Raw genomic sequence first — 24976 nt, forward strand, 5'->3', positions numbered from 1 at the left:
GTTAACTTTGCAATGGACTGTAAATATGATTTCCATTTGAGTATAATCTAAGAAGATTTAAAGTAAAAGACTCAGTGAGAGGGTTACCATTCATCAAAAAAGAAATGTCAACTTTGTGATATAGAAGCTACTTTATTATTAGAAACTAGATACCAAACTACTACTTTGACATTGAGACTGGATTTAAATTTGACACTTGGGACTACATTGGTACTGGATTTGAACTTATATTGCACAATTTTTCTAGGTATAAGCATTTGATTCAACACTTTAATTTATAAAACAATACAAAAACGCATTCACAGGCATATGTGTACTCAAATTTTGTTTATTATCTGCATCTTGTGAGTTTTTTGTAGTTCAGACAAAAAGCCTTTTTGATTATATTTAGATATTATTTTTTAACTATTTAAAAAAATCATGCAATTGAACTGTGACTAAATTTTTATAAGGAATGGCAAGATCTGCTGAAAGGTGTAAATATGTGTATAAGGATGAAATAAACCTTGGATTTTTTCTGAATTTTTCTTAGGGTAAGGTTTCTTAAATTGGAATCAAAACTAAGTTTTATCTAGTTTAAAACTTTAAAAATTATTTTGATTATGTTTAAAGTGATTTCTGTTTCTTTTTTATCTTGCTGGAGCTTTTTTCAGATTATTTTTACATATATTTTGTTGTTTATATAATAAACAATAAATTATAAAATAAGTGCTTAAAGAAGATACAGATGACTTAATTACCCCAAACTTGACAATTTTTAAATAAAATTAGATTGTTGAAAATGTTACTTAAAATTATATTAAAATATAAATTATAAAACCTTAATTAACATTAAAAGTTATTAATTTTGTTACTAATTTTAAAAAATTATATAAATTTGGTATTAAGTGCATTTTTATACTTTTAGCAACTGTTATTCAAATATACTGACAATATCAGTTAAATATAAAAAATATACTGACAATATCAGTTAAATATAAAAAATATACTGACAATATCAGTTAAATATAAAAAATATACTGACAATATCAGTTAAATATAAAAAATATACTGACAATATCGGTTAAATATAAAAAATATACTGACAATATCAGTTAAATATAAAAAATATACTGACAATATAAGTTAAATATAAAAAATATACTGACAATATCAGTTAAATATAAAAAATGTACTGACAATATCAGTTAAATATAAAAAATGTACTGACAATATCAGTTAAATATAAAAAATATACTGACAATATCGGTTAAAAATAAAAAATATACTGACAATATCGGTTAAATATAAAAAATATACTGACAATATCAGTTAAATATAAAAAATATACTGACAATGTCGGTTAAATATAAAAAATATACTGACAATATCAGTTAAATATAAAAAATATACTGACAATATCAGTTAAGTATAAAAAATATACTGACAATATCAGTTAAATATAAAAAATATACTGACAATATCAGTTAAATATAAAAAATATACTGACAATATCAGTTAAATATAAAAAATATACTGACAATATCAGTTAAATATAAAAAATATACTGACAATATCAGTTAAATATAAAAAATATACTGACAATATCAGTTAAATATAAAAAATATACTGACAATATCGGTTAAATATAAAAAATATACTGACAATATCAGTTAAATATAAAAAATATACTGACAATATAAGTTAAATATAAAAAATATACTGACAATATCAGTTAAATATAAAAAATGTACTGACAATATCAGTTAAATATAAAAAATGTACTGACAATATCAGTTAAATATAAAAAATATACTGACAATATCGGTTAAAAATAAAAAATATACTGACAATATCGGTTAAATATAAAAAATATACTGACAATATCAGTTAAATATAAAAAATATACTGACAATGTCGGTTAAATATAAAAAATATACTGACAATATCAGTTAAATATAAAAAATATACTGACAATATCAGTTAAGTATAAAAAATATACTGACAATATCAGTTAAATATAAAAAATATACTGACAATATCAGTTAAATATAAAAAATATACTGACAATATCAGTTAAATATAAAAAATATACTGACAATATCAGTTAAGTATAAAAAATATACTGACAATATCAGTTAAATATAAAAAATATACTGACAATATCAGTTAAATATAAAAAATATACTGACAATATCAGTTAAATATAAAAAATATACTGACAATATAAGTTAAATATAAAAAATATACTGACAATATCAGTTAAATATAAAAAATGTACTGACAATATCAGTTAAATATAAAAAATGTACTGACAATATCAGTTAAATATAAAAAATATACTGACAATATCGGTTAAAAATAAAAAATATACTGACAATATCGGTTAAATATAAAAAATATACTGACAATATCAGTTAAATATAAAAAATATACTGACAATGTCGGTTAAATATAAAAAATATACTGACAATATCAGTTAAATATAAAAAATATACTGACAATATCAGTTAAGTATAAAAAATATACTGACAATATCAGTTAAATATAAAAAATATACTGACAATATCAGTTAAATATAAAAAATATACTGACAATATCAGTTAAATATAAAAAATATACTGACAATATCAGTTAAATATAAAAAATATACTGACAATATCAGTTAAGTATAAAAAATATACTGACAATATCGGTTAAATATAAAAAATATACTGACAATATCAGTTAAATATAAAAAATATACTGACAATATCAGTTAAATATAAAAAATATACTGACAATATCAGTTAAATATAAAAAATATACTGACAATATCAGTTAAATATAAAAGATAAACTGACAATATCGGTTAAATATAAAAAATATACTGGCAATATCAGTTAAGTATAAAAAATATACTGACAATATCAGTTAAATATAAAAAATATACTGACAATATCAGTTAAGTATAAAAAATATACTGACAATATCAGTTAAATATAAAAAATATACTGACAATATCAGTTAAATATAAAAAATATACTGACAATATCAGTTTAATATATATAAAATATAATGACAATATCAGTTAAATATAAAAAATATACTGACAATATCAGTAAAATATAAAAAATAAGTGGCAATAAAGAAAAACAGCAAATAAAACTAATTCTTCTGTTCTCATTTAAAAGTTTCATTTTTTTATTACAAACTTGAATTTAATCTCTTTGCGATATTTGAACTTTTTGCTTTTCAAAAAGTGATCTATAATATTGGTCTATGAAATACTATTTTATATTCTTAAAACTTGCTATTTTTCCTTGATAGTTTAAAAGGTTCTTCTGAGCCACTAGATGTATTAGTAAATACTAATGAAATCACACATTTTGGGTATGACTTCTTTACCCTCGTCTTCATGGAACAATCGGTGTAAAAAATTAATTCAATTGCTTGATGATTATGAAAATTGCTTTTGGTATTATGCAGTTTTGAAGAACAAGATCAGTTTCAAGAAATAAGCAAATATGAAAAGAAATTTTTTTCTATTTTTTTTTTTTAATCATAATAACTAGAAAACTCAGTTTTTTTAACTTTTTTAATTTTTTAACTTTTAAAGAATTTACTTTAAGTCGATTTTTAAAAGATCAAAGATCGGAGCGGGGACTCAAAAGGTATATGTATGTGTAAGAGAAAGAGGGAAAGAGAGAGAGAGGAAGGGGTTAAGTAATTTAACCTTGCCCTTCTTAATTAGAATAGCAAGCAAGGTAACAAATTTTTAAACAAGAATTTTTTTTTTTAACTTACCTAAAAAAAAATGTAATTTTTATAAATGCTTAAATGGAAAACACTCAGTCTAAAGCCAATACATGAAAATATTTTTTTTAAATGCAAAATAATTGTAGTTTATCCTCATGTTTTAAAATTTAGTAATAAAATGTTAGTTAATGACCCTACCTTAATGTCAAGTAAGTTTCTTCATTTTTTGTGTGTTTTCAATATAAATGTGCTAAAATGGTTTTGGAGCATCCAGTATAAGAAGTAGAACACACAGTATAAGAAGTGGAATTCCCAGTGTAAGAAGTACAACAATTAGTATAAGGAATGGAACACCTAGTAGAAGAAGTGGAACACCCAGTATAAGAAGTGGATTACCCAGTATAAAATGTGGAACACCCAGTATAAGAAGTAGAGCACCAGTATAAGGAGTAGAACACCCAATATAAAAGGTGTATCTGTATTAAAAATAGGTAATGGCAGTTGCAAATTTCTTAAAGAAAAGTTAATTTTTATTGTTTTTAGAACAAATACAACCTAGGTAAAAGAACTTCTTTGGAGGCCGAATCTTTAAATAGATTGGTTAGCGAGAGTCATCAGTTTGAGGAATTGAAAAATCTGGATACAGTATTGAGCTTTTTTTTATTAAAACTTATCGTTTAGCTCAACACTTTTGTTTTTTCTAATTTTCTTAAACGCTTCTGTTTTCTCAATTTTTAAAACATGGATAAAGATGAGTTTGGTATCATTCAAAAATTTTATCTACTTTAACATATCTAAAATTCAGCAAAGTCTATTTAGGGCAAAAAAAGTTATGAAAATTTTAGTCCACCTCACTTAGTAGAAATTTGCTTGAAAATCAAAAAAAACCACTAGGGTCTGCTTTCTGTAAGTTGTGACTCAACAAAAAATAGCTTAATCTTTATGAAACTTTGCACAACCATAAATTAATGTGTATATATTATAAAAAAACAAAATGTGTTTGAAAAATATTTTTGAAATGCTGATGACAGCAGTTCTGTCAATTATTTTTGATTTAGGCAAATTTTGACCCCTTTACTAAAAAAATTAATAAATAATTAGTTTAAATTCTCAAATAAAACTTGTTTATTAGTTATCTAAACAACAAATAATATTCATCTTCACTTTCTATATTCATTTTCGCTGTCATTGAGATTGATATCATCATTTTTCATAGCATTTGTGCATTCTAAGTCTTGATTGCCCACAGGCAATCAAGTTTTTTTTTTTCCATAATGTTGACATGACAAATTTTCATTCTTTTACAAGTTCAATTTTTTCCATAGCAAAGGTTCTGTCAACATCTTGTGTATTGCACTAAAATATGAAATAGCATCTTTTGTATTGCACTAAAACATTCTGTCACCTCTTGTATTGCACTAAAATATGACCTTTTTCTCTTTAATTCTGTTCTATGATGTTTTTTATCTTAGATGGATGATTTTAAACCATCAAAAATAATTTTGATATAATTACCATACTTTTTTGTAATACATGTCCAATATTGTTCCATGATATCTGTATGAAAGTTTCCAAATATTTGATGCAGTAAACTCCTCCATCAAGTATTTTATTTACAAAGTTTAAGTATCATTATGTCATTTTTCTCTATTAAAATTATGGAATCCTTAAAAAGTTCTCTACCAAGCTCTGCTTTGTTGGGTTTCCTCATTTAGCCATCTTTGAAAAAGAACGTGGGCTCCAGGGTTAATTCATATTTGAAGCAGTCAGTCATGTCTTCAGCACTATCAGTTAACATCATTAGCCTTCCGAAAAAAATATTTTCTACGTGGACTACATTCACATTAACTTTAACAGCTGGAAGCAACGTAGCAAGTGTTTTTACCTGCTTTGAAGGCTTGAAAATTTCATGGTTGGCTGCAATATTATTAATACCTTTTAAATTTCTAAACCAACGTTTTCTGCTTGATCTCAACTGATTTCATCATCTTTATTAGCATTTAGGTCTGTAAATATACATATAAGTCTTAAGTCTTGAAACTTGAAAGGATTAAATAGCTTGAGTTATTCCTTTAATATTCCTTTAAAGTTATAGAAGAGTCTAAGTAGGAAATCACTTTAGATACAGAAGCTAGAGTGATGCAAATATCAAGCAATGGATCAACCTGTTTGTTGGCAATATCAGGTAGAACGCAACTAGTGGATTCAAGAGATGATGTTGATTAACAGTTCAGATGTTGATTAACAGTTCAAACAATTTAGCTTTATCTTTAGGTGAGGTGACAAAGTCTGAACCATACAAGCGAGGTGGAATTAACAATTTGCCCTTATTATTTATACTATTAAAGATTCTCCAGAAGTCAAGAGAGCCTAATTTTTGAGATGAAATACGAGATTTCACAACCTCAGAATAGCAGGCTTTGGCGTTAGACAAAACCTTTTTTACAATGGTTTTTAGCAGTAATAAACAAACACCTGTTTTCTGGAGAATTGTTTTGCTGATTGATATGGAAGTAACGGTTTCGATTGCCAATTGCAGCAGCACAATGTGAGGAAAACCATGGAGGAGTGAGGCTTGACCTGGAATCATTGAGAGGGAACAAAAGATTCCATGCCAGCCCGAATCCATGAAGTTAGGTAGGAAGCACATTTGTCGACAGGAGGAGGAAAGATTTCTACCCAAGGTCCATCATGAAGAAAATCACGGAAAGAGTGCCAGTCAGCTATAAGGTAGTTGTAATAGGTACGATAATATGGGGATTCAGGTGATGAAGAAGAATGAGATAATAGTTTTAGCAAGATCAAACTGTGATCAGTAGCACCTAAGGGTAAATGTGGTGAAACGAAGCACTGATTAGTCAAGTAGAGAAGGTAAATGATTCGGGTTGTCTGGAAAGCGAGTTGGAATGTTGACTATTTGAGTAAGGGATTGAGAAAGGCAAAAGTTGTGGGCTTTATTGCCTGCAGAATCACTGACACCAAATGAGCCAGGCCATTGAAAGTAATAATAAAAAATATTTTATTTCAAGGTATCTATAAAGTATGTACGCAGTTAAATCACTGATTTTGAAACTCCCTTCCCCCCCCCTCCCCTTACCCTACCCTCAATTGCATCTATATGTTTTCAATGAACCTCTCCCTGCATACGTCTGCGTTGTTCATTTCAAAATCTCCCCATTTTTTCTAACCTAAACTATTTCAAAACATTAAAAACAAAAAACTCTTAGTTAAAGCTTCTTTTATTTGATACATATTATAATATTGATTTTTAAACTTGGAATTCAATGCTTCTTTTAAAACAAACGAAATCATGTTTTAGGAGAGATAGACCCCTTCCTCCCTCATACCTACGTAATTACTTTAAAGAAGACCATTTATCTAAATCTTCTGAGTTTATCATCCCATCAGTTATGATGCCCATCCTAGGAAAAGTGTCTTTACCATCCAATGTACAAACATTGTTTGCCACCCATTAACTTTATGATCCATATAAATATAATTGCTATAATTGCCATATCAGAGTTTCTGATTGATTTATGCAAAATCCTAGCTCGTCTACCATATTGTGCAATTCAGAATCTTCACTTTTCTGTTTTGTTGTGCATTTCATGGGAACCATCTGACTTTCAAACCACCCACAAAGCCTTTCAAAACTGATAAATTTTCTCTGCGACCAGACTTTCTGAGGTGATTTTTTTTTTTTAATTTTTAAAAAATAAAGGATTATTAAGAAAGATTTTCTTAAAAAACATCAGTCAAAATCGGTCATTGCGCTACTTTATGACAAAAAAATTACAAATAACAAATCAAAGTATTAATGCGTTATTACAAGAGGAAGGAAATCAATTCAAATATATTTGAATTGAAACTTATATCCTGTTGGTTGAAAATATCTTATAACTTTCAAAGGGGTTTGTTTTTAACTTAAAAAAATGCTGGTGTCAGCATTTTTTAAGTTATTACCATGTTTTTTAATTTTTGTAATTTGTACACATTAAATTAGAGTTGTTTAAAATTTTATAGAATTTTTACCAAGTCATTGCATCTTATTGACAGCAGACGATTTTTTTGATTTTCAAGAAATTTTTTGACAAAGTAAGGTCAATCAAAATGTTCATTAGTTTATATAGATATGTTTGAAATATTTTTAAAAAATGATACAATTACAAATGTACATATCCACAATTCAGAAATAAGTTACTCTTGGTTTCTGTTGCGTGTTTAAAACCTTCTAAAACAAAGAGAACAGCATATGTTTTTTTTATTTATTTCACAAAAATGTTTTTCATTCTGTGAAATAAACTATTACTATTTACCATAAATACTAGTTGAAATATTAATATTTTACTTATGAATTTACTTTTTCAATATACTTTGCCTAGCTTCATGGCAGGCTCCAGGTTAGTGAAAACAAAATCTGGGTACTTCTTCTCTCAAATAGAAAACAAAAAGCTCCTATAGTTTCCTGTAATCACTCCTCACAAAAGATTTTGAGACAAGGGCCTCATTTCTAAACTCCAGAGCTTTCTTAGCAATTTCATAAATGGTTGAGTCAGCTGACTCCAATCAAACCTAACCATTGTTGATAGACCTAACTAGATCTATCATCAATGTCAAAGTATTTATTAGATTCAAAATTACTTCAGCCTGATCACTACCTTTGGATCTTAGTATCTGAACAACACCTAGCAGTATCTCATCTGTGTCATCCATATCAGGGGATGTAACACTGATCGCTATTCTTTCTACAGAAACAATTAGTTTTACAAATTTCTTCAATCTGTTTCATCAAAATCTCTTTTCATCAAAATAAGCTCATAGATTTTTCCTCTTCAGAGTAGTTATAATTTCTTGCCTGAGCTAATCTCCTAATATCTCAATATTGTTTTCATGCTTCTGAAGGCAGGCTACTATCAACTTAGTAGATTGAAATCTTATCGATTTAAAATAAAAATAGACAAGTATTTATCATTATGGTTTTTTTGTTCTTACATAAATTTTTGCCTCATTGTGTATTATTTAAACAATTAGGGGGAGGGGGAATATTATACTAAATAGGTAATGCATAAAATAGGCCATTTTTAAAATTTTATATAAAAAATAATAATTATCTGTTCCAACTGGGAGATTTTAGAAACTGGATGTATCTTATTAATATTATTGAATAATAAATCAATGAGCTTTTAATACACCAGCTAGAAACTGATGAATTCTAGCTGGTTCATCTAAAGCTCATTAATTGCGTATTTTAGGAGAAACAGCAGCCTCATTGAATTTGTTGACACGTTGTACTTTCTCTTCTCAGCTTTCTTTTTTTTTTGTTTTTTTGAGTATGACCCATTTCAGTTAATACTTTTATTATTAGTTAATGCTAAAACAAATTTTAAAAAAATCAATTCTAGTGTTCCTCTAAAAATACATTTTATTATACAATTTTCAAGTAAATTATAAATATATAAATATATTATAAATAGATAAATATACACATAACTGTTATATTTTAATTATATTTTAAAAAACTAGTTCATATACTATTAAAAAAACAGTTTCTTATTATTACTATATAGTTCTGTAGAGTTTGGCCAAAAAATAGCGAAACATAGAAAAAAAATTTATAGGCATATTATATATCATTATAAAGATAATTTTATTAGCTTTCTAATGGTGTATCTTGTCACTTTTTTGGAGTTGAGCAAAAAAAATGGCAGATCAAAATGTGAGTGTAGATTTCATGTAAATTTTTTAATTTAAAAAATTAAATAAATATGAAACAGTGTTCTTAGATATCATAGCTTCATTATTAAAAGTTTTTCTGATAAGATTTAAGTATTTTATTATAAAAATGAATTTCTCTTTGAAATCGTAGCTATTAGAAAAACAATATAAAAAATACCTATAAATATAAAAATAAATATTTATCAATCAAATATCAATCGAGACAGAGCGTATTACAAGAGCCAAAATGGAACTATTTGATTTTAAAAAACAGTTTTTTTTATTGTGGCGGTGATTGTATCTATGACAGAAAAAATCCAAATTGCAACAAATTTGAAGAAGTACATACAAAAAAATCAGCCATACATTCTTCCACCATCGAAATATGCCACAATAGAGAAGACCAACTTGTTGAACGCATTTAATCAGTGTGAATAATCTACTAGCAGCAGAAGGCAGATATCATGACATCATTCAATACTATGTGTGAATTGTTAAAAAGAGACAGAGTTGTACACGTTGTCGAAATTTCATTCAAAAATGATGTCAATCAATGATGACGTTTATTCAATAAAGATAACCTAAATTGAATTAAAGTATATATTTCTATTAGCCAGTGTTAGAGACATTTTATGTAAGAAATAGTACCAAGAAAAAAACACAAATGTAAACAAGGAGAGAGAGTGTTGTTTTAACATCTGCAAAACTTTTGAAAAACTCCATAAAGAGTCATGATCACAATTTCAACGCATATCTTTCCAAAGAGGACATCGTAAACATTGAAGGAACCCATGCACCTCAGTTATTCATGTACCTCAGTTATTCATGTACCTCAATTATTAAAAACATTAATGAACTAGTTCAAGCACCTTTAAAACAGGTTTCAATATCACAAGCTTTATTTTCTGGAACACATCCCAGGTCTATTATGCCATTGCAGTTTGGACTAAATATTGTTCTCTATAACTGTCTTTCATCAAACTGGCTGAACATACTGCTTTCAAAATTAGGATTAAGTGTTTGTTATGACGAGGTAAGTCTCATTTCATTAAAGTGCTGATATAGTATAGTATTTACTTGTATAATTATAAAGATGCGTATTATTTATTTTTATCAGAATCCCCAGAATCCAAACAATACCGATGTTTATGTAATTTTTTTAGGTTATCCGTTACAAACAGAATGTTGTAAAGCATGATATTATCAACGAGATCATCTCCGGAGAGGGAACCTCCTTTTTTCAATTTGTAGCTGACAACACAGACCATGATATTGCTACTGTTGATGGAAAAAATTTGCATCATGGACTTGGGTCATTTGCAATTGCAGTCGTTCAGGTTTGTTATGCATACTACAATTTAAAATAATATTGACCTCTACAAAGTTTGAAAACTAATTGTTTTATTTAATTTTAGGCAAAAATTCAAGCTCGTTTTATTGATCTTCTATGGAACATTGGCTACCTTTTCAAAAATCCATGTCCAAGTTGGTCTGGCTACATGGATTCTGCAACAAATAATATTATAAAACAGAAATCTAATCTTGCTATACTACCTGTGATTGATTTACAGCTACTAATTTGACAACCCTATATTCACTAATTTGCTTCATCATTGATCACTCCAAAAAAGTGAATGTTACAATGCCATCCATAACATTTGATCAGTAGCTTTACATAAAAGCATACGGAATAGTCTCTACAAAAAACTTAGATATATTTGTTCGTCTAGGAGGTTTCCATCAACTTATGAGTTTTTTAGGTTATTTTGGATGTATGATGGAAGGAAGTTGTTTGAGAGGCGCTCTTAAAACAGTCTATGCCCCTTTAACAGTAGGACACATGTAATCAGGAAAAGCATTTTCACGCGCTATACGAGGCCATTTTTTATGTGCATCAGCAATAAATTCACTGATATTAAAGAATTTTTGAAATGATTTGAATGATAGTGAGCAGAAAAATATTTTAGAAATGTATCATTCAGCACTAGTCAAATGTAGTAGGTTTAGGTTGAAAATTTGATTACTTCAAAAATTTTAGTTTCATGATATTAAGGAAAGGTAAACTGACTGATCTATGAAGAGAACGAATTGTTTGGCGTACATCCTAACAAAAAAATCAACTTTTTAGGGTATTTGGGCAAATTTTCCCCCTCCCCAAATTTTTAAAAATATTTTTGGGGAATATATTAAAATTATTATATGTTTCTTCAAAAAATATTTTAGTTTTTACTTGTTAAAATATAAAAAAAGTAAATTGCAAATCTAAATGATTTTTAAATAGATTTATAGAGTATTAAAATAACAAATATGTATAATATAATACAATTATAATATCTAAGACATAATAAAATATAACTAGAATATATTAAAATAAGAAAGTCCATGAAAAATTGAGAATCAAACTCAAACAAAATTAGGCTTAAGAATAAACTTATAGATAAAGCAACATGATTTATAAATGAATTTATTAAGTATTAAAATAACAAATATTATACAGAATATAATACAAAAAGTATCATTTACAAGACATACAATTTTATATAAAAGATTAGTTATCGTATTATAATAGGGAAATCCAATAAACTTATGGATTTTACAAATTTTTCACAGACTATTTCACAGACTTTCCAATAATTGATTTATATAAAATCATCTAAACTCTATTGCTTGAGTATTCAATTACTGCTCTTCTCAGTAGTTCTCCATGGTTTGATCTGGATTCAGATGTTGCGAATCTACTCAGAGTTTTCAGCATGTTGTGATGAACAGATTCGGAACATTGCTCAGCAAATATGCCTAATGGCATTCTAATATTGTTTAAGAAATTAATGAGGTGGTGTTCAATAATATGACCTTTCCACCCCATTGAGAGATTGTGGTTAAAGTTGATTTTAACATAAAGTTTAGTTTCCTAAATCAAAAGTAAAAAATAAATAGCTAGTATGCCTATGACTTAATATTTATAAATAAGAATTGTTTCCATGTTTATTTCTACATCATATTCAATAATTATTTTCCTAAAATTTCTTTTTTCAAACTTTTCTTAAAAATTATTTTCAAATTTTAATTTACCTTTAACTTCTTAACATACATTGCAATGGCATCTGCATAAATCTCATGAAGTTTCATACCAAAGCACTTATTGACAACTAAAATGTCATGGTTAATGTTGAAATTTAACCATTTAATTTAAAGTTATGTTTTAAATTGAAAAAATAGTTCATACACAAATGTGTGTGTGTGTTTGTGTGTGTGAGATGTGTGTATAAATTACCTATAGAAAATGATTTTAACAGCTCAACAGCTGGATTATAAAAAGGATAATGGTCAAAAATATGTTGTTCCAAATCAGGCAGAAGCTTCTGAATTTTGTTAGCATTTCTACCATCCAACCCACCTCCATTATATCCATGCCAAATTATCCCATGGTTACTTAGCCATACAGCAATTTCAGGTTCTTTACATAAAACATTAGAGATCTCTGTAACAATCTTCATCAGCAAATGAGGTTCTGGTGGAGGAACTACATCAAGTACATATGTATCTCCAGCTACATCAAGCAAACATGGATGAATAACATTTTTGTAGATTTGCATAGAACATTTCTTAGATTCATTTTCAGCAAAGCTTGTATACAGCAACTTTAACTTATTGAAAGTTCTCAGTTCTCCCAGATTTGACTTTTCACCATTGCAATATAAACAAGAGTATTTTCCTCCATGTCCTGATAAGCCTAAAATTATATTTAGCAGTTTAAGATCTACTGCTAAGTAGAACTTAAGTCTGTTGAGCATTATTTTCTCGATAATTATCTGAAGGTTCGCATGATTTTCAGTAACATTTTTGACAAATGCCGATTCCAGAACTTTCTTAACACTAGTATTTTTGTTTTCTCAACAGTCAATATCTGTTTCTATATTAAAAACATTCATAACAAATTTTAAGGATCCTTGACCACCATCTATTCCAACACGAATAATAACTTTATCTACTTCTAGTCCCCTAACAGTGCAAATATGTTCAACAAGTGATTTGGAATCTTTCACATACACAAAATCTTTAATTACAGTATGTAGGATTTTTTTATTACCAAATTTTTTCTTAGCTGTAAACTCCACTTTTTCTACTGCGTAATAATCATCAAGACTAGATGACCATATCTTTATTTTCTTTGAAGTGTTAGCTTTCACTCCCAATCTACCCAAATCTTTTCTGCAATCCATTGCAACTGAATTTATTGTAGAATCTGATAGATCATGTTTTTTTTTTATACTATAGAAAGTTTGACTTGATATTGTTTTTATTGTCCTCTTCTTTCCTATCTGTAAACTTAACGGAGTCCCACCTGTCGACAATTTTATAGTTTCCCCCAATTGAATGTTTTGAACTTGTTGGATTTCTTTTTGAGATTTGGAGAGGACTTGTTCTACTGTTTTTAAACCTAAAATTTTCAGAGAAATATGGAATACATATTTACCTTTGAATCTTGGAAGTAATCTAATTCTCTCAGACGTGAGCAACCAGTTTTCTAAAGTTACAATAGATAATGACTCTCCTTTTTTGGCAGAGTATAAGTAAACCTTGCAGCTTGAACATAAACCTGTTGGGCTAGAAAGTAGATCTGGATTGTAGTTACTATTTGCATACATTTGAACCAGATTTAGGAACTGAGTTCCAGGTTCAAACATTGAACATTTTAAATTTTTTTTGCCACAACAAGCACAAATAATCTTGCGAGATGATAAATGATCTCTATGTTTATAAGGCATGTCACTTATATTAATTATGCTAGTGATATGTAAGTGAATATGTATATATATATATATATATATATATATATATATATATATATATATATATATATATATATATATATATATATAAATATATATATATATATATATATATATATATATATATATATATATAAAAAACTAATACAAAATATTTTGAAGTTAGAAATAAAAATATTATAAATTACCAAACTTCTTATATCTAAACTTAATCAAAAACATTTTCATAAGGACCAAAATATTTTTTCTACAAATTCTATTAATTAATTTTCTTACTGTTTAAAAAAGTTGAAAAAAATATTATAAAAAAATTGTATGTCACAATTTTCCTTTGGGAGGGGGGAAATTTGCCCCAATTCCCTAAAAGTTGGTTTTCTAGTCAGGATGTACGCCAAATAATTCGTTCTCTTCATAGATCAGTCAGTTTACCATTCTTTAATATCAGGAAACTAAAATTTTTGAAGTAATCAAGTTTTCAACCTAAACCTACTACATTTGACTAGTGTCAGAAGACCCTTGTTTTCAAGAAAGTAATGATCTGGCAGTTAGATTGCTAAAACTGGTTTACAGAGAAAAAGGGTTATTTTTCATTAAACTCACGAACATCATCTTTATGATTACATTATGTACAATACGTAACTGTGGTCCAAGAGTTTTTTAAAGCAGAAAAAACAAGTAACTGGTCATTACATATTTCTGCAACAAAATCATGCTCAATCTTTTTGCTGCAACAGGGCACAATAACTATGCAAAGTCGTGCAGGCTTTACCTTCAGACCGTTGATGCCTTACAAACAGAACACCCTCTAATTTACGCACAATACATGGCCGATAACCACACTGTTAGAAGAACCGAAAAAAAATGGTCAGGGATATGGACTGATCTAGCAATTGAACAGACTCTGATGAAGTCACTGAAAGGTAGAGGTGGAGTTATTGGTAAAGACATGACTAAAAATGTGTTGAGGGTGTGGACAAAAACATTGCATCGATGCGCAGAAGTAAGTGATGCGATGAGCACTCTAACATCTCCGCATGAATCTGTTGACAAATATTAAGAAATATATCCTGGAAGAATAAAGCGTTAAAGTCTTTACGACTTTAAAAAAATACAATAATGGTTTTTCGCTCATAGCCCATTCATGGTCGGAGATCAATTTGTTAGTTTGGACTCAGGTTTGCTTGCTAATCAGAAAAATATTACCTGTGATCGATCAGAAGAGATAGGAGCATCAATACGCAAAGAGTTGAATGGTAAAACCTTCACAAATTACTCTTTCAAACAAAAAAATCAAATAACAACACTCCAGAGCTTATAATTCTGCGTATTTATTCAAGACGAAATTGTTACAATCGACCCATTAACACTTTTTCTACGAATGGTTGTTGTTGTTGAAAGAAAGCCAGAGAATGAAGTGGAGGGTTACTTTCAATATGAGTTATCACGATATCCAACATCCTTATTTAAAAGAGGTGTTATGAGATCAGCACAAAAGTCAACATTGAAAAGTTTATCATAAAATGAAAGTATGGAGAAATTTGAGTGACGTTGATTTTGATCCATTGAGTTGGGGATGGGCAATGCAAAATCAAATGCATGCACCAATTATGACAGTTATAGAAGCAGGCCCTCAAGACATTTTGAACATTATCAGATGTGGCTGCAAAGGTCCATGTAGAAATAAATGTACTTGTCGAAAAGCTGGATTAAATTGTACATCATTTTGTAAAGAGTGCCATGGCATAACATGTACCAGCAGTAATATTAATATTCCAGAAGAAGGCATTGAAGAGAAAGAAAGACATTTTGCAAGTTTTATTATATGTATTGGTGAAAAAAGTTTCAAAAACAAAGAAAGCAAAATAACAAAAATGGAAATTAAATAAACTTAAATAGAAAATAATAATAACAATAATTTAAATAATTTGTGTACTGTATTTTTGTTTCTACATAGTGTTTGTTATTTTCGGCAACAAAATTCGGTAAGTCAAAGCAAAAAAAAACAAAACAGTTTTAAATATTAAAAGTATTGATTTTTCTATATTTTATTTGTTTTTTTTTAAAAGAGGAGAGCGAAAATATAAGTTGTCATGTGTTTGTAAAATGTATTTGTATAATTTTAATGTAACAGGGTCATTCCATATAAGATTGCCATAATTCAAAAATATTTAAACTGAATATTAGAAATAGATTTTTTTAAATTAAATTAACAGACACATTAGTGCATCTTAAAAAAAATATCTTCACTTCGTCATTTATTTTTATGCATGTGTAGGAGATAAATTAAAACACGTGTTATAAAGAGTAATTGAAACAAATTGATATAACTGTGTTTGTGCCCAAATCGCACAAACAAGTTTGTAAAGATTATTAAATTAAGAATTAAGAAAAATTAAGAAAATTAAATTAAAAGAAATAGAAAAAGAAAAAAGTAATATTCGTCGCCAACAATCAACGCCAGAGCAAAAATTGAAAAATAAAAAGCTTGCTAAATTACGACAGCGTAAACACAGATATCTTCAAAAAGCTCAATGTTTATTGATATTCCTAGTTTCTCTTCTAATCAAATGGAAGAACCCGTCTATCATTCAAGTTTGTCAAAAGCGCGTGCTGTAAACCACGTTAAATTAGCTTTACCAAAGTCACCACGAAAAGCAGATTATGTCGTTAAACATTTAGCAATAGAAATGAACATCTCTTTAACAGATATATCAAAGATAAAAAAGTGCATCCGTTTATCTTCTAATGTATTTAATCATGTACTAGAGTTTTACAACCGCGAAGAAATCTCGACGGTATAAAAGACTTTATAAAAATTGATGGTGAAAAATTTCAAAAACGTTACTTGTTACTGAAATTACGGAATTGTTATGCCCTGTACGCAGAAAAATTTGGTAGCGAGATAGAATTTTCCAAATTTTGTGCACCTTGTCCAGCTTCAAATACTAAAAAATTCATAGACGTCTCTTGAAACCTGCTGTTGTCTAGTTCATGAAAATTTTATTAATATGTGCAACGCTTTATCCTCCGACCTTAATTTTGAACCTTATAACACAAACTGAGTAAACAAATGAATTCTTTGCAGCCCTCTCACTCCAGATTGCCTCTTACTGTCATGTAGTTTTTGTGCTGTCCTAACAACCGAATGCTACCACCATCCAAAGAGCAAAACGAAGAATGCATTGAAGTCAGTTACATAAATTGGTACTAAGACAAGGTTACAAATCGTCTACAGCAGGGATTGATCAAACAGTCTTTCTATGCAACATATACAGAGTTTTTGAAAATGTTACCTCAATTTCGGATTCACCATTTAATTAAACGTCACCAAGTCTGTTTATCGCCACTAAAAAGGTAATATTATGGATGGTGAATTATTAATACACTTTAGTTTTAGCCAAAATTATTGCTGTACTTATCAAGAACAAGTTCAAAGTGCTTATTTGAGTCAATCTCAAATAACAATCTTCACTTTTGCTGTTTATGGTAAAGATTGGAAAAATATGGTTGCTTATTTAACAGATAAAAATGATCACAGCAAAACATGCGTCCGTGTTTTCCTTGAATTAACTTTAAAGGTATTTTTCATAAACAGTTTAATTTTTATATCTTTTAATTTTAACTTTAAGGTATGCATAACATTTGTAATATATTTTTAAAGGCTTACGCAACCAATTCAGTTTATACACAAAGTAACGTTGTGGAGTGATGGTCCATCTTCTCAATTTAAAAACCGCTTCATGGTAAAATTCCTGAAGTATTTTCGAGTGTCATTTAATATTCCAACTTTCGAGTGGAATTCTTTTGCTACAGCCCACGGAGAAGGAGCCATTGATGGGGTAGGAGGAACTTTAAAAATAATAGCATATCAAAAAGTTTAAGCAAGACAAGTTATTATTCAAAATGCGTGGCAGTTTAATGAAGCTATATGCAAAGATTCGACGGTAAATTTAATATATTTGACTGAAGATGAAATCGATCAACATTATAGTCAACTAAGCGATAATTTACTGCTAGCAGAAAAGGTTGAAGATATACAACTTTACCATTACTGGAAAGTTAAGAATGAAATTTTTAGCATGAAAAAAATATCACCACTATCAGACGAATAACACAGCAAACAAAAAATCGTTATTTAGTATATTAATTTGTTTAGTTTATTTAAATATGTCTTTAATATTGCAATTTAATAAAGTGATTTGTTACCTAAATTGTAATGTTATCTGATATCACAATATTTTGTCAAGACCGCGATGTGTCACGACCGTGACTTTTTTATAGCTACCATTTTATGTAAAACATGAACAAACAAAAAAGAATGAAGAATAATTAAAAAGGCTAAATTTTTAATTTGTTGAAAGTTTCCTACAAAAAAAAAAAATTACTTAAACAAGTTCTGATTCTGTTTTTGCAGCTGTCACGACCGCGGCTGATTTTATTTTGACATAGCGATGCAAATTTACTGTAAATTATAGATAGTACTGTAAATTATAGATAGTAGTACGTGACCAAATGTACTCGTTACAAAAAAAAAAGGTTTATTAAGTTCCTTGCTTATAATTTCATCTTTTGCAGTAGAAATGTCACGACCGCGACTATATGGAGTGACCCAACAAGTATATACCAAGGATTAAAGTAAGCGATCGCGAGTTGCAAACTCTGGAACTCTGGAAAAATATCTGGTCTTCAAAATTTTATTTTATGCAAAGCCTTGTACTTTGTTTTCAAGGAGCAAATTATTATAAGTTTGTTAGCAAAATAGTTATAAAAATCAAAACAATAAACCTACGATTACAAAAGTAATAACACTCTAGTCACTAACTGCATTATAAAAGTAATAAAACTATAATAGTGTTATTACTTTTATAAAGCGCTTATTAGTTTTAAAGTTCATTCTTTGTTCAAACAACATTAGTGATTCCAAATATTAATTAGAGTAGAAAAGCATTTTGAAAAAATAAAGCGGATACTCAAATATTATAGAAAATTCAGGAACATTTACAAATCACTTAAACAACTTTATAAAAACTTACTTTATAAAAAGTTTACCGTTACGAAAAATGTTACTATTAGTCCGTAAAAACGCGCGTTAATTTTGAAATCAACCAATAAATTTTTATTAGTTAATTTTAAAATCAACGCGCGTTTTTACGGACTATTAGTAACGTTTTTCATAATGCAAGACTTTTTATACAGTACGTTTTTATAAAGTTGTTTAAGTTCCTTAAGTTTTAATTATTATTTGAATATGCATTCTATTTTTCTAGACTTTTCTACTTCAATTAAAATTTGGGATTACTTATGTTGTTTAAGCAAAGAATGAATTATAAAAGTTATAAGTGCGTTATAAAAGTAATAACACTGTTATAGTGATATTACTTTTATAATGCAGTGTAGTTAATAGCGTTATTACTTTTGCACAAGGCCGACGACACCTGGGGGACACGTGTCTTCCTCCCCCTCCCCACATACGCACGCTTTTTTTCTAAAAGAATTTTCTTTAAGAATTGACGACAATTATGCCCTTCTCCCCCCCCCCCTCTCCCTACTTCAAAACCCGTGTCGTCGGCCCTGTGTAGTTGTAAGTTTATTGCTTTATTTTTTATAACTTTTTCGGACTAACATTCTTTTTATTGTAGGCTGAAAACCATTTTTTTTTGCTTCGAGCTACCTAATTTTGTTGCTGAATGTAACAACCACTCTAAAGAAACAAAAACGTAAACAGTACACAAATTATTTAAATGATTAATTTATTTTTATTTTTTTCTAATTAAATTTTCTTTCTATTTCCTATTTAGTTGGTTTTTGTTTTTTTGTTTTTGAAACTTTTTTCGCGATGATTATTATAAAACTTGCAAACGCCCGTGACCAAGTTGTCTAAAATAAAATACTCGCGTGTGGTTATACAAGATGAAAAACCGCGCCCGTTTCCTGGGAAGGCTTGCTATAAGCGGGTAAAATCAAAATAATAGACAAAATCCAGTTATAACAAAACAGTATACAGAAAACACAAATTTTGTTCAAATAGTCATCATTCTTGTCCCTCTCTGTGAATCAGGCTTCAATGAACCTTCTGTACCAAATAGCCCAGATGGACTGATTCTTATATAGTCTAAAAACATTGGCTTTTCAAATCCTTTATGGTAAGGGGCATTAAAAATTTAAAATTGTTTGGTTCACATCTAAAGAAAATATAAAAAAATGTTAAGTTTTATCAAAAATGAAGAAATTGAGATTTTACATGAAATTGACCCATACATATGAACTCAGGAATCATAAGGGAATTGGAAAAACATCCGTGAAAAAAAAATTTTTTTTTTGGGACACTTAATAATTAGTTAACGAAAAACTATATATGTATGTATAAGTGTTAGCTTCATTGAATTCGTGCAAGTTTTGATTTGTTTTATTAAAAAGCATTAAAATGATTTGCAAGGAAATGCTTTGATCTGCATGAATTATAGTAAAAATTTATAGAATAAAATTATGGGAATAAACAAAACACTATCGTAAAAGTTAAAGTTTTTTTATTAAAAATTTTGATAAAATAAAATATTGTACAACGAATAAGTTAAATATGATTACAAGCAGCATCTTTTCCAAGACAATTGCATATTGTATCTTCCTCATCTTCTGGATCTTTTTCTATAAGAGTTGTTAACTATACTTTTTAAAAAAGTCAAAACGATTATCTTGCTCCTAGTTCACTACTGCATGCACATGCATTAAGCTTTTGATATCTTTTTTTTAGCTTCTGCTACTGGGACTCCTTTTTGAATATGAGAGTGACAAGATAAACAATTATGACCTCTTTTAGTTATAATCTGAGGACTAATCAGCAAAAATTTAAAATTAGGTTCCACTTGAGCTTTAATATTTTTAGCTGATCCTCTTATAATAAAAAAACTTTTATTCTCCTGAATTTTAATTGGCATTGGCTATGAAAGACTCTTAGGCATACTGACTTGAAATCAAACGCATTCCAGTCTATTCAAGCAATTTTTATATCTCTCTGAGTACTGAAAACATTATAGTTCTGGAAAATATATTCTTTCAATTTTCATAAACTTTTTTTCAAAATTTCCAAATACACGGTCACATGGCAAAGATGTATGCCTTCGAACAGGAAACAAAAATTCAATTGTTTTTACTAATTCTTGTGCATGTTTTAACAGCCAGAAGCCTGCTATATAAATTAAAGCGCTACTTTTATTTTGACCACCACAAGCATCAGAAACTAAGTGAACAGTGTCTATGCCATCAATGTTTATAGTGCAAAGCTTGTCAAACATTGTGCTGGAGCAAGAAGAACTTTTTTTTTTTAAGTCGTTCTTATTCTAAATATAGATAGTGACATTATCTTTAAATCATCCACTATTTTTATTATCTGCAACACAAAAGTTGTATATTTTTTTGTTGCCTACTGTATTAAACTTGCTGGTCTGGAACTTTAGGGATGATTTGGCTTTGCTGATGGTCAAAGCAAATAATTTTCAAATCATCTCTTTGTTCCTTCAGAAGATCATAGAACGCATTTGTACTTCCTTTGTGAACAGCTAAATCAGCTATAAACTGTTCTTTCTTTCTAAATCATTTTCACACTTTATTTGTTGTCGAATTCTTCTGCAAAATGAACATGCATCTGATTTAGGAGAACCAAACCCTAAATTAAAATTAAATATAAAAATTCATGTTACTGGTAGACTAGGTTGCTTCTCTGTGTTTTTAATGCTTTTTAGCTCTGATGGCAGATACAGTTTTCTAGATTTGTTTCTACTGTAATGGCTCTCCCTTCCAGAAAGACTCTTTATAAATTCTACCACAGCATTACGCTTCTCACTGAATTTTTGGCTTTTTTTATCAACACCTCTCTTTTCTTTTCTTGGATTTCCCTTTTTAAAGAAATGTTTAGCAATATTTTGAACACGAGTTTTACCAACCTGTTATCATTTCAGAAAAGTGTCCTTTCAAACATTAACTATTTGTTTGTTTTCTTTTTCCATAAAATAACTAATTTCACAATTAGACCTATTCTTCATTTTTTTTAGGATCAAAATACTCTCTTTTTCTAGATCATTGTTTCTTCTGAACTGACATAAATTTTGATAGAAACTTGTTTCTTTTTTCATGTACTACATTTTCACATTCATGGGTAAGATTTTTTGAGTGGCTCGTTCATATTTCATATAAGATACTAATCAAAAAAACGCAAGCAAGAGGAGACGCAGAGAAAGCTCTTGTTAAAGAACAAAAAATGAATATTATACAAAAAAAGTTCTAACAAAAAATGGGACTTTTGACTAGTCAAAATGTGGAGGAAATTCAAATGACGGCAATACTGCTCAAAAAGCCTTTTCAAATGAAGAATTGAATGAATTTGCCGAAATTACAGGAATGAATTTGCCGAAATTGCAGGAATAAACAAAGAACTTATTTTAAAGTTGCACATAATCTTAATTTGCATATTATGTGAATTTCAAATAGAGTGTAAAGTTAAAAATTCAATAACAAAGAGAAAATAATATGTAATGAAAAGACTTTTATGTAGGTCTGATCCTGTTATTTCATCTTATAGAAAACTAATTCATCAAAATTTCCTCTGGGTGTTGTGGAACTTTTTACTTGCAGGAATTCTACGTTTTAGAATAAAGACAAATCTAATTCATAATTTTTAATTGTAATTTAAAAAAAACTTTTTATATAAATTTTTGAGTTTTTAGCGAAATATTTTGCTTGATATTCATTTTATATGGTTTGTAAAATTAATTTGTAACAGTTCTTAAAAAAAAAGATAAAAAATACTTTTGGCAAAAAAAACAGGGCTTTGTCCCACTGTACAGCGTTCAAGTATTATGACCATATAAAGCTTAAGCCCCCCTCAATTTGAGGGGGTTAAAAATTTATATGATTTCTTATATATGATTTTTAAATTACTTTTATTGATTTTTTAATTACTTAACTACTACTTTTACTACTACTACTACTACTACTACTACTACTACTACTACTACTACTACTACTACTACTACTACTACTACTACTACTACTACTACTACTACTACTATTACTACTACTACTACTATTACTACTACTATTACTACTACTACTACTACTACTACTACTACTACTACTACTACTACTACTACTACTACTACTACTACTACTATTACTACTAATGCTAATGCTGCTATATGGTAAACTATTATAATAATATGTTTATTGAATTATTTTTATAGAAAAGACTTATGATGTCAATATATGTTATGCTCCTAAGGATAGAGATTGGGTCGTTAACACACTTGTGTCAGAGCTTGAAAGAAAAGGGATTAAAACATTTATTAATATTAGAGATGATACTCCTGGGAATTTCTTTGCGGAAAACATAATTGAAGCTGTTGAAAATAGTAATCGCACAATAGTGGTGATGTCACCTGACTTTTTTAAAAGCAATATATGCGAACAAACATTGCAAATTGGGTTGTCGCATCAAGTAATACTAATTATGTATCGCCAATGTAATGTCCCATATATCTTAAGTCATATGACTTATTTAGATTGGTGTGATAAAGATGTTCGACCTTATTTTTGGCGGAATCTTTTTCAAACTATTCGAAATAATTAAACATCAAAATATATTACATCAAGTGCAATATATTTCTTCTCGCGCCGTTGAAGAACTTCATTGTAAATATAATAGAGTTAAGTTTACGTATGTGAATATATATATATATATATATATATATATATATATATATATATATATATATATATACATATATATATATATATATATATATATATATATATATATATATATATATATATATATATATATATATATATATATATATATATATATATATATATATTATATATATATATATATATATATATATATATATATATATATATATATATATATATATATATATATATATATATATATATATATATATATATATATATATATATATATATATATATATATTTATATACATATACATATATACAAATGAGGAGCCCATTTGCAAAACGCGGTAAGTCCGAGTAAACTGATTTTGAAAAAACAACAAAAAACTAAACTACTTTCAGTTGCGCATCAACATTTTCTTTGTCCATTTTTAGGACCAAAAATTTTTTAATTGGTCCGATATTTAAATGGATGATAGATTTAAGTATTTACAACGTAGAAATAGAATTAACTCAAAATTTTTATTTTTGTGACTTAGCACTTAGGGCTCCTCATATATTATAATACAAATTTTAAAGTTGTTATTAATTGTTAATTATGGCCGTAACCATTAGCCAAATTCGGACTATGTTCAAGGAAATGTTTGCTAAATAAAAAAAAACAAGATTACTAATAAAACAACCAGAAGAAAATTAATGACGCAAAAAAAAAAAAAAAGGAAAGGTATTGTACCTTGAATACAAGTTACATATTTTGTAAAGTGTGTAACTTTGAAAATTAAAAACAAAAACAAAATATTTCATTACAAAATTATAGCCAAAGGTTACCAAATATTGTTTTGGACATTTTTCTAACTACTTTACCTTTTTGAAGAACTGCAATATTGTAAACGAAGAAATATCATTTCAAGGTACACCTATATGTTGTACCTTGAAACAGATATGTACTTTGAAATGCTTTCTAAATATGTATTTAAAGCTTTATGTTGTCATCATATAAAAACACAAATATAAAGATAAAACTTTTATTATCATTAATTACAAATTGCAATAAGTGCAAG

The 24976-nt window shown here is 27.9% G+C and overlaps 1 protein-coding gene across 2 annotated transcripts in view; it reads left to right on the forward strand.

The window, feature by feature from the left end:
- Positions 1–23875, forward strand: part of LOC136081579 (toll-like receptor 1) — a 43503-nt gene extending 19628 nt beyond the window's left edge. For both annotated transcript variants that reach the window (XM_065798953.1, XM_065798954.1), the window contains one exon: positions 23462–23875. In XM_065798953.1, the coding sequence (XP_065655025.1) occupies positions 23462–23847 (386 nt within the window). In that variant the 3' untranslated portion in view covers positions 23848–23875. The remainder of the gene's footprint in view (positions 1–23461) is intronic.
- The last annotated feature ends 1101 nt before the right edge of the window (positions 23876–24976 follow it).

The sequence above is a fragment of the Hydra vulgaris genome, chromosome 06, assembly GCF_038396675.1.
Source record: "Hydra vulgaris chromosome 06, alternate assembly HydraT2T_AEP".
In the NCBI taxonomy this organism is placed as follows: domain Eukaryota; kingdom Metazoa; phylum Cnidaria; class Hydrozoa; order Anthoathecata; family Hydridae; genus Hydra; species Hydra vulgaris.